The 12,505-nt window shown below is 34.1% G+C and overlaps 1 protein-coding gene across 1 annotated transcript in view; it reads left to right on the top strand.

The window, feature by feature from the left end:
• The first annotated feature begins 237 nt into the window (after window positions 1-237).
• LOC109376828 (contactin-5-like) overlaps window positions 238-12,505 on the top strand; it is a 33,518-nt gene continuing 21,250 nt past the window's right edge. Inside the window, exon 1 of the mRNA XM_019632978.1 lies at window positions 238-343. Within this exon, the coding sequence (XP_019488523.1) occupies window positions 272-343 (72 nt within the window). The 5' untranslated portion in view covers window positions 238-271. The remainder of the gene's footprint in view (window positions 344-12,505) is intronic.

Genomic DNA, 12,505 nt, shown 5'->3' with positions numbered 1-12,505 from the left:
TATTTGTCTTGTTAGATTTGTCATTTGTCATTGGTAAGGTATTGATGAAACTAGACTTGAGTATAGAAATTCAAGAAGATCATCTTTTTATCTTGTGTTTTTCATAACTACCACAGCATTTCATTTCAAAAATAAGGTGGAAAGAAGTAACACCTGACATATTGAGATGCAATGCTTTGATAGACATAACTTGTTACCATAGAGGTTTATTCTTTCCCTTTTCCTTCGTACAGAACCCAGTGCCGCTCCCACAGATGTCAAGGCTACAAGTATGTCTGTGTCAGAGATTCTTGTTGCATGGAAACATATTAAAGAGAGTCTAGGAAGACCACAGGGATTTGAGGTATGAACAGAATTATTGAAAATAAGCCTTGTTATTTCTGCTGTCATTACATTCTCCTAAAGAGATGGTTTGGTGACATTTCAACAAAATTATATCCCTTTGAAATTTTGCTCTGTGGCAAAGAAAGTAAGAAATATACTATGTATTATGTTGCTCATTAGCTGGCTTATTTTTCAGGATAGTAGTTTCCATAGCAGCATGCAAAGATTTAAAAAAATAATAATAATAAATGACAATAGACCTATTTTAGGAGCTACAAGTGGCTATTTACTTGTATCCAATTTATTCGTTGTTACTTAAAAATATTTCTGTGTATTTCTCTCTAATAATTAAATGGCTAAAACAAGTTTTCCTACTATACTGTCCTTGGCAGATCTTACCTCCTATACTAACTTCTCAAATTTCTTGGAACCTTGTGACATGTCCCTATTTATTCAAATGGCTTCTTGTTCCTTAAATTTTGTTGTTTTTATACATAGTTATGCCTTCCTTATAATGGTGAACATTTTATAACAATTCATTGACTTCAATGAAATGTTTGCCTCCACATGGACTAGGGGATTGTGGGCAGCCTGTGAACTTGAATGTTCCCCAAAACCAAGATCCTTACTCTTCATTCAGTGTTTATTGTTGCCTTCACCAGCCATTGAGAGGAATTAGGGGGTAATTTACAAAAGACAAAAAAGAATTAGCAGCCAACCCAAGATCTTAGTTGCCTTTAGACTTTTTAATTCTTACTTTTCTTCTGTTTCAGCTCTCACTAAGAGAAAAATTATCTTGATTTTTGAACAGTGATCAAGTATAGGACTTGTACACCAATACAGTTTCTAGGCTAAAAACACATGTCTTTATTCTATTTGTATTTTCAAATAATGCCTGAGTACTATTTGATTAATATACAGTTAGCATTATATTACTGTGATACAGAGAGTTTATACAATCTAAGATTTACAGCAAGGATTTATAAGAAACCATTAAATATACAAAATCATGGATTTATTTCTACAATCTTGCTTTAATTCATTACTTGGTGATAGATAATTCAGCATGTATCTTATCGTGATTGCATGCTTATTTTATTAAAATCCTGTTTTCTCACTATCCATGCTGCAGGGACCTTGTCTATTCACCAGTGAATGCCAGGGCTGGTATACTTGGCCCGTGGCAGCTACAATAAATATTTGTTGAATGAATGAATGAATGAATGAATGAATAGTGTGCTTTACAAACATTCCCTTTTAATACCAATGTAGACGATATTGGGGTGGTCTGCCCAGCTCCCTTCACTGGGCCGATGCACCATCCCCCAGTTGCTGCGTTGGCTGCTGTTGGTTCTTAGCTTCCCCTCTGGAAAATTGCCCTCTGCTGAAGGGTACTGCCTTACCTGTAGAGTTACCTCCCCCACAATCAGGCCACTGACCTACTGCGACTGGCAATCCTTTCCTCAAGGAAGAAACAAATTCACAATGCAGTTTATGATCCACAACCTTTGCCATGTGGCGGTGTGACAGGATTTGGTAATAAATTGATATGAACTATGAAAAAGAGAGAAGTCAAAGATAATTCCAGAGCTTTTGACCCAAGAAACTGTGTGAATTACATATCATTCACATATATGAGAAACTCAAAGAATAGGTTTTAAAGAAAAAAATCAAGGATTCTGGCTTAGAAGTGTTACATTTTGTAGGCCTTTTTACTTCCAGAAACTATTGTCAAATAGATCTTATGTTAAGAAAAAAGTTAGAGATAGAGCTGTAACTCTGAGGAATCATCAGTGTGTAAATGGCTTTTATGCATGTGCTGGCTGAGATCACTGAGTGTAGATAAAGAATTGGTCCCTCTGGTGCCTCACCATTTGGAACTGAAGAAAGGAAGAGGATCTGGCCAAAGAAACTAAGGGAGACACTGAAGAAATTCAGAAGCCAAAAGAAGAATTTGAAGATGGAGTTTTATGGTACGTTGGTGACTGGAGATCACGATCAAGACCACTCAACAGTGACACTCAAGAGTGTCAGAGCACAATGTTTTTGCTAAATCTGTTTCATTCAAAGTGACAAATTACCACAAGCAAAAATGGAATATTTTTAAGGATAGAACATTAATAGGAATGAATCAAATTCTGGAGCAATCATCACAATGACTGCTTTTTTTTTAAAATTAAATCAACACAAATTCTGACAACTATTTTTACATATTGAAACACAAAATCCAAGGACACCAAAACATTTCTGCCATAAAGGCACTAGCTATGTGCCATTTTGGGCCACCTCTCCTTTTTTTCTGGATTGAAAGATGTGAATAGGATAGCAAAGGTTCTGCTCTTATAAATATTGCATCCTAATGGGGTAAGACAAATAAAAATTAACAAGGAAGTAAAATAAACTTAGATAACTATACATGTAGAAGTTCAAAAGTACAGCACACCTGGTTCCTTTAAGGAACAGAAGAAGGTGGAGCACCTGGGCCTTTGTGAGCAATGAATGGTGTGAGTGGAATTAAAAGTAGTCAGAGAGTTAAGTGGGCACAGGTAAGATTTTTTAGCACTATGCAGCTTATGGAAAGAGTTTGTATTTTATTTCAAATGCCATGAAAAGCCATTGGGGCAATTTTAGAAGAGTGACAATGTCTGGTTTACATTTTTTAAAAGCATCACTCTGGCTGTCTTTGTGAAGAAAGAAGGGAGAAAGGTAAGGAGTAGAAGCTAGGAGGTTATTGCAATAATCCAAGTAAGAAATGATGATGACTTAGACTAAGGTCTTAACAGCAGAGTAGGAGAAAAGTAGACATATTTTAGAGACAGGTCTGGCAGGATTTGCTGACTGATCAAATGTGGAGGGAAGGAAAATAATGGTACTGGCTTGGTCAAATGAATGGTGGTGCCATTCACAAACAAAACAACAAAAAAAAGGAAAACCTAGAAAAAGAGCAGATTTGAAGGTGGAAAATAAAGAATTTTGTTTTGGCTAAATTAAATTTGAGATGCCTATTAGAAATCTAAGAGAATAAGTCAGATAAGCAATAGGATATGTCAATTTGGAGTCTAAGAAATCCTGGCTGAGACACAAAGGTAGCAGTCATATAGGTGGTATTTAAGGCCATTCTACTGGATGAAAGCATCTAAGAACAAATTTCTGGAAGAGAAAAGAGGAAAGTAGAGGATAGGAAGAGGAATAGGGGAGAGAGTGCACAGAGCTATGTCTTAGTAATACCTTAGCATTTACAAATTTAGATGCTTAGCTAAATAGGAGGATTCAGCATGAGATTGAAAAGGAGAAATCAGTTTGGTACAGGGAGGACCAGGTATAAGAGGTATCAAAGAAACTAAAATTGCTGATCAAAAAGAAAAAATTGGTCAACTATGTTTAAAGCTGCTAAGCGATCCAGTGAGATCAAGGCAGAAAAGCACCTATTAGATTCAGAAGCTACTGGTGATCTTCAGAACTCTTCCATAACCAAATAGGTAATCAACATCCCTTCTGTTATCAATTTAGTTACTTCAGGTTATAGACCTCTCATACCCCAGAGAATACTACTGCTATCTAAATTGTGATTAGTGGCAATCATTTGGGAAGAGGGAACCTCAATTCAGAGCTCTCAGTCAGCCCAGCAACAGCTTTTTGTTGTTTCAGCTGAGCCTCTTGTCAGGATACCAAGGTGTTTTGATAAAAGTATGTGAGAATCACAGTTCTCCAATGTTGGTATCAGAAATGGTTAAGAGTCAGACTCACCATCTGTACATGTTTTTGCACCTGTCAATGATTATAACAAGTGAGTCTAATTGACCCCTGCAGAAAAAATACTTTAGCCTCAGATAAAAGCAGTTAAAAGAAGTCAAGATGAGACGTTTATATATATATATATATATATATATATATATATATATATATATATATATATATATATATATAAAACACCCTTGACATACCAGGAAAAATAGGGGAGGTAACTGAGAAATAAGAAATCATTTCTGAAGTCGTATGCACAGATTTATTTTCTGCTAGGATTATTAAGTACATACTCACCTAGTATTAACTAATGATAACACCTCAGTGCATTCTCCTTAATAAATAATCAAATTTGAACCTATATGTGGTTCACTTGACTCTTGAAACCTTTGTATTTTCTGTTCTAATCGTGGGAGGCTACCCTTCAGCAAGGGTCATTTAGAGAGAAGATTAGCATCATCAAGGACATTAAGACCTTAACGCTCTTACATGCTTACCTGAACTCCCACACCCAGGTCCCTATCATTGTGCTCTCTGTCCAGGTCTCACTCTCATTGCCCCTCCAGTGACTTGCAGATGAACTCAGATGTAGTGGTGCCGTTTACCACAAAATTGGATTGGCAGTCAATTTCGGATCTCGTGTGTCCCTGATCTGACTTTCTGTGTTTTGGGGTTTTTTTCTGAATCACATTTATTATTCATTTACTCTTTCAGCTAATATTTATTGAATGTCTGCTATGTTTTGATGCAGTGTGTGAAGTTAAACAATAAGTAAGCTAGAGAAAGTCCTTGCCTTTATGAAGTTCACAGTCTAACAAGGGAAACTATTTCAATTGATTTCTTTTGTTTTTGTTCTTGTTTTAATTTTATTTTTTAATCCTAACCCGAAGTCTTCACCTAAGTCCTGGCATCTCCTTTTGCTTAATGACTTGGTCTTGAAATTTTTTTCCTGGTGTGGCCAGCCCTTATTGGGTAGCAGCAGGGATCTCAGTAGCAGGCTTCCCCTGACACCGTTCTGTTAAAAATCTATTTACATTTAGCATTTATGTCTCTTACAAGGAAGCCTCCTTACATCTTAATTGGTTTAAGAAAGAATGAACCAAGCATTTTGACATAAACTATGTTCATCTGCAACTAAACACTTTTAAATACATTAATGAATAAATTCAAACTATTTTTTGTTATTAAATTGACTAATTGCTCTATCTCATAGAATGGTCATTGCAATTGGGATGGTAGGAATAGCTTTGCATAAAGACAGGATCCAAATGATGACATCCCCTCGCCTACTAGAAAATGACTTTAATGGTAAGGGGCTTCAGGACATTTTAGTAACATCGTCCCTTTTCATTTCTAAGCAGATCCACACCCATGGCCATTTCTACATGTCATTATTAGGCTAGGACTTTGGTACGAAAAGAAAAGAATGTGGTCTTTTCTTTTCAACAGCTTTTAAGATGGCTTTCTACAAGTCTAGCACTGCTTCACAAAAGTGACCATCTGAGGAAATAAGAAAGTATCTGAAATCACAAATGTAGACACCAGTCTATCTAGTGGTATTTTACAAACATTTGAACAATTTTGTTGACATTCTCTTAGAACTGCCCATTTGAGAATTTCAGTTACTTACATGTAAGTAACTTGAGATTTCATGGCTGCAGAAACTAAATATAGAAAGCATTGACATTGAGGTATGTGAAATTTCTAGCTTATGACAAGCAGCATGACTGAAAAATTGAAAATGAGCTATATTTATTGAACATCTGATTTATGAATAACCATGACTGCCCCATCTGGATTGCCATTCATGTCATTAGCCCATGAAAGTAAATTATTAGGTTCAGTTTTGAATTTACGAAGCCACCAGTATTAAATGTCCTGTGAATGGTAATTCCTGAATCCTAGAGCAGAGCCCCTCAATGTTTTTCGAGAACACCAGGATTTTTACGTGCATACAAAATCAGGGCAGATGACAATCTGGTAACAAGGGAAAGTAAAGAAAGATAAGGCCGAATTTCATCATCTTTTCTCTGATTTTCCCAGATCAGGAATGGGATGAAAGTAGCTGTGTGATAATGGGATGTGGAATGATTCATGCTTTCATTCCTCCACTCATCAAGCATTTAATACCTCAGGCACTGTGCTAGGCAAAGGAAATGCAAATATTAAGAAGCTCTAGTCCCCATCTTTATCTAATATTGAAAGATGTTTATGGGAAATTTAAATAAAAGAGAGAGAGAAAGACATTGGAACAATACAACTCTTGTGTGCATAATTGCCCCAGAATTTCTTAGCTTTCTTATCCTCTGAACAATCATCAGTGAGAATAAACCCATGTCAATTCCCTATAGGGCTATCAGTTCCTATTTCATGAGCATATGCTTCTCTCTCTAAAATGGTCTCAATTTTCCTAAATAAAATAATAAAGAAAAAATATTTAGTTACAAAATACAATAAAAAGGGAAAGTTTTATAGACTTTTTTTTAATATTACATTGTATATTCCGCCTTTAAAACAAAATGCCCCATGATTACCAAGTTTATGGTACTTAGATTTATTGTGGTCTTTTGTAAGAGTATTATTAACACGATCTTTTTAATAGCTGAAATCATTGCAAGAGTAAGCGACAATGTATTTTTGTAGCTGGGGGACAAGGACACAGTGTCTCATTTCAATTTCAAACTTTGTGCTTATTATTAAGAGGAACAAAAGACAAAACAACTTGTCCCATTCTACAATTCTCACCAAAAGGCACCCCTGGCGACTCCTTTCCCTGGGGTGATGTTCAAGACTGGCATGTGTTTATTTTAGAACTTACAGACGATGTGTAACTCAGAAGCTCATTTTAGACATGTCACTAAAGTCATTTCCACTTATCGATTGCACGGCAAAAAAACAGTTGTGTTTTGCTCTATAAAATAAGTTGTAGTGAAGATTTCTTCAGGGGAGAAGAGACAAGATGGTTTTTATTTTATGTTTGACTGTATAAACATCAAAACAGGAAACAAAAACAAATGGGTCTCTCTGATGTCTGACAATAACTCATATTAGCAGATTGCATTTAATTTGTATAACAGTGGGTGGGAGGGTGGTGTGTGTGTGTGTGTGTGTGTGTGTGTGTGTGTAAATGTAAAAGAAGCTGAAATGAAGCCAATCACCAAAAGGCTAAAACCAAGGGTTTTTTTTATTTTATATGGTGTGTGAGTAGCCGTTGTTTAACAGATTCTCTTTGGATTTTTCTTATGACTATATAAAGATACAAATATAAAAAAATGAACAGTAAAAACCAAAATAAGATTCCAATTCTACCCTTCCTTTTTCTAGAATTCTGTAGCCTCTTATTTAAATCAAATAGTTTTCATATCCCTATCATTAGATTTTCTCCTTGGGTATTTCCATAGACTGGGAGGCTAATTCAAACTATTTATGTTTTTCAAAAATCAGCAGATCAAAAGGAAATTGAAGAAGAACCATTTCAGTTTCTTAGCTTGTTCCTTCCCCTATCGTATTGAAAGGCAATCCTGTAGAGTTCTTTTAGAAAGCAATTAATTACTCAGTTTACTGTGTTTCGGTGCCATTTACTTCTAGATACATTGCTTCATGGAGGAAATTCTCTAACCTAAACCACTTTTCAAATTTTTTCCTCTAAATTTTAAATAAACTATTTTATTTTCAAATATATTAGCATATTTGCCTGAATATATTGTTTTATCCACATAAAGAACCAAAAGGGTATTGATCATATCTTTTATCATATTCAGAAGTATTTCCCATCTTTTCATTTTTTGACACAAATGCGAATTTACTGTACCACCTCTAAACAGGGGTTTTCCCAGTCATCTTGAGCTCATCATATGCCCACCCACAATTTCGCTCTCTATTACATACTACACATTTGCACACAGAGAGCATCCATGCAAAAAATGAAATCACAAATGTAGACATCAATCCATTTAATTCTACAGATACTTGGGACAATGTGTTGACATTCTGTTAGAATGACCCATTTGAGAATTACCAAATTAAACAATTTTTCCTTTTGAGGGATGAGTTTATATCCTAATCAACTGACAATATACTTGTGGCATAGAGATACTAACTCAATGAGTGTTGAACAGATGGATGTAGACATGGTCTTGTTTATTATACTAAGAAATGGAGAAATTTTACAAAGTGCTTGAATACAAAAAGGAAGAGAAAGCTTTATGAAAGACACACTTAGCATTATAAAAATACCAATTGCTAATTGACTAATTGCTAATTACTGTATGGCTGAGATTTTTCTTTTCAAAAAAGCAAGACTTCTTTTTAATCTACATGCAGAAATGTGCACAAAGGATAAATGTACAGCTCAATGAGTTACTATGAAGTAAACATATCTGTGTAATCACAATCCAGATCATGAAACAAAACAGCACTAAAAACTGGAGACCTACCTTTTGTCTCCTACAGTTGTCACTATTCTTATTCTGACCTCCCCAAAACACAGTATCTCCACTTCTGATTGGTTTTGCTAGGTTTTGGAATCACGTTGAGCTTTTTGTCTTGTATTATTTTTAATTTTTATTAAACTTATTGGGGTGACATTGGTTATAAAATTATTTAGGTTTCAAGTGTACAATTCTTTAATACATAATTTATATATTGCATTGTGTGTTCACCACCCCAAGATTGTGTTCTCTTTTTCTAGTGTAACTATAATTTTTGTTTTTAACTTATATTTTGTTTCTTTAACTTGGTATGAAATACTTAAATATATGTGAATTTATATATTAAATATATGTGAATAAGTATTATGAAATACTTAAATATATGTGAAATATACAGAAAAGTATACTAAATTTCTATGTACTCAATATTCACCTTCAACAATTGTGAACTAATGAATTATCTGTATTACATATAACTCCACTTAATATTTCTGTATTATTTTGAAGCAAATCTCAGCCATTATATCATTTCACCAAACATATTTCATAATAAGTCTCTAAAGTATATGCCTTTTAAAATTGCCACTTTTTACTTCCTTAAACATACAGGTTGAAGTATGTACTCTGTTTAAAAAGCAGGACGCTCAAAAATCCCACTCAGTGCAGCCCTTTTAAAGGTAGATTTATCTTGGTCACTGTCTATATTTTTACCTGGACCCCAGTGTTTCTTTCTGGGCATGCACAGTTTATCATTCAGCCAAGAATCTGAGCAGGGTCCATACTCAGATTTTGGGTCTTAACGTTTCTGCAGTTCTCTTCTTGTATTTCCCTTTAGGTTTCCAACTGCTCTTCCTTGCTCTGTACTTCATCCTTTGCTACCCCTGCTGGTACGGCTTCAGTCTTCTGGCACCATGTTTATGTTCTCAACAAAAGCACCACAAACTTACCTGTTGCAATTTCAGCTTTTCAAGAATAAATTCTCCTCTAGCTTCTGTCTGCTTTTGGATGCTTGTTAAGATTTTTTACTTCTCACTTAGGGAAGGATTGGCATCACCACTTACTCAGCCACCGTTTCTATCATTGTTTTTTTTAATATCACTAAGACCTGTGGTATTATTTTCTTGCTATCAATAATGTGTATATCCTCTCCTTCATTATCTCTCTCTTTTGATCACTCCTGATCAAAAGAGATTTACACTCTTTTTGGTCTTTTAAAGAATTAGCTTTAGTTTTAATTCATTTTCTTTATTCCATTATTTTTTTTCAATTCATTAAATATTGATCCTACTTTTATTATACCCTTTTTTTCTGATTTATTTGAGTTTAAAATGTATTGTCTGTTTCAAATTCCTTAAGGTGGATATATCAGTGATTTTTTACTTTGTGCCTTTTCTAATATATTCATGAAAACTATACATCTCCAAAACTCTGCATTCCTAGCACCTTATATGGAGTAAACCATATAATACGGTTAAGTACATAATAATTTTTTAAAACATTAATATTCTTCCACCTAAGTGTTAACTTTCACATCAAAACTTTTAGTCTTTCATTTAATTAGTATGTATTAAGATACTATTATGTTTACAGCTCATCTTGCAAAACATATGTAAGTATATTAGTTATAATAAAATACTCCCAGAATTTTCTCTATTCAGAATGCTGTGTTTTAGATGATTTAAGTAAAGAGAGTAAAGAAGGGAGGGAAACTAGCATTTGTAAAAGACCTACACTAAACTATATGTATTAGGAACAAATTCCATTATATTTATAGACAGTCTTCTTTAGTATATTTTATTTTGATAGTGGTGACAGCTTCTAGGAAAAATAAATACAGATTTATTCAATGAACTATATTCATTATTATATTCCTGCTGCATTTTAACTTCCTTACCTCATATCCTCTAATCATTGTTGAACTGCCTCATAAATATTCAAAAGTTTAACTAAGTATGGTTTATTTATCTTATTTGATTCATTAAATTGCATTCTTTATAGTAAAATTACCTCTGGGCACAAAGCAACTAATATGCATGTGATCTAATAATACTGACTGCCAGCATATCACAGAATATTGATTGTGAATAGCCAATTTAATAACTATACATAGTGCCAAACTCAGGATATTAGGAAGCTGGAGTTTAACTTAATTGAGGCTAACAGAGACTTTCCTGACCAAAACAAATTCATCTTCCATGGGAGATGTGCTCCCCATATATAGGATTTTGATATTCTCAGTAGAAGGACATGGCTGAATTTAGGCGTACATAAGGAGGAGTGTAAAAGATAATTTAAGTATTATTAGGGAAAAGGTTATAGTGTTTCAAACTTAGTCTGAAGGTGAGGAATAAGTAGAGAAAGCAGCTAGTAATGAAATGTCTGCCCTCAAACTCTCAGTTTACATTAGTTACAACTTTTGAATTTAGGAATGGCAATGAATTGAATGGAAGCACATAAAACCAGCTTTTCTTAATTTTCCTAGAAGTAACCAGGAAACCATAAGAAAAGAGAGAATCCTTATTGCAATTGCAATGAGGGGTATGAAACAAAATTATTAGTAGTATTTTCTAGGTTTTTCTTTCCTTTCATCTTTGTGCAATGACCCAGCCTGAAAATCCCATTTTCTAGTTTAAAGCAAACAATGAAATAGCCTCTGGCCTCCTTCTCCTTTATATTTTTCTTCAGTGAAACTAACTATACTCACACATGAAGCTTTATCTCTCAGCTCAGGCCTTGGTAGATTTTTTTTGGGGGGGGAGGGTAGTTTTTTTGTATTGCTTCGAGATTATGAATAGAGGCTTATACTAACAGCCAATAATCTGGCATCTACCTGCACACTGGTCTAGGAAACGCAGTCTAGAGATAGATGTCTCCCCATTTCAATAAAACTTCAGTTCCTTTTCAGAACACTCTTAAAGATCAGTTAGGTAAGATACAAAGGTGATTAAACAGAAGAAAACACTTTAAAAGAAGGGAAAAAAACATTAGGCTCAGTATAAATTTCTTCCCCTTTAAAAAAAATTTTAAACAAATGGTTCTTGATATCAATGAGAAAAAAGAGAATATTTCTTCTATATTTAAAGAGCGATCTAGGATATGAAGATAATGCAGTAAAATCAAAACCAAAGTAACTAAAATAAAATATTCATTAGAAGCAATAAAATGTAAATTTTATACTACTAAATATTTAAACCAGTGCTTCAGAGTACAAACTTGAGAAGTAATCTCAGAATGCAAAGAAAATGAATAAGGAAATTTTATTTTATGGTGAGAGAGAAGATGGCAGACATGGACAAAAGAAATTTGATCCACAAACAATAGATATTTTCCAAGAAGATAGAATATCTTCTATGATGACAATAAAGAAAAAAATCCAAAGTGAACAACAATCGAAAAACCAAAAGTAACAACACAAAAATCCTTACATTTAAAATAGAGAAATCTCAGAGTTTCAGAAAATATTAAAGCCCTAACAGCCCCGTCTTTGTCATGCCCATAGCTAGTCTATCATCAAAATCTGATGATTTTATCTTCTAAATACTTGACTGCATACCTGTCTGCATGTCCACCTATCCTCATTTCTTACATTGACTCTGGCAACGCCTCCTAATTGCTCTCTGTATATACCCTTTCCAATCTTTCTTCATATTGCAAACATTTATTCACTAAAGGAAATTATAGAGTACTTCTAGGTGCCAACATAAACAAATAAACAGGTAAATTAGGATAGTTTCATATAGTGATGACTACAAGTGATAATAACAGTAAAATTCAGAATAATATAAGAGAGTGACTAAGGGAGGGATGGCTTCTTTAGTGAAGTGGACAAGTGAGGCTTCTTGGTTAAGCTGAAACTTAGATGAAAAGGAGACAGCCATTTGGAGAAAAAGAGCAGTGAAAAGAGCTTCTAGGTAGAGGGCACCAGAAATTCAAAGGCTGTACCCTGAATTTGTAGATCTACAAATTCTCTACATTTTAATTGAGATCTTGCTTTCTGGCATATATGT

Source organism: Hipposideros armiger, unplaced genomic scaffold (genome assembly GCF_001890085.2).
Source record: "Hipposideros armiger isolate ML-2016 unplaced genomic scaffold, ASM189008v1 scaffold_1217, whole genome shotgun sequence".
NCBI classification, from domain to species: Eukaryota; Metazoa; Chordata; class Mammalia; order Chiroptera; family Hipposideridae; genus Hipposideros; species Hipposideros armiger.
Note: the sequence above shows the minus strand (reverse complement) of the source record. Positions and strands in the feature narration are given on the sequence as shown.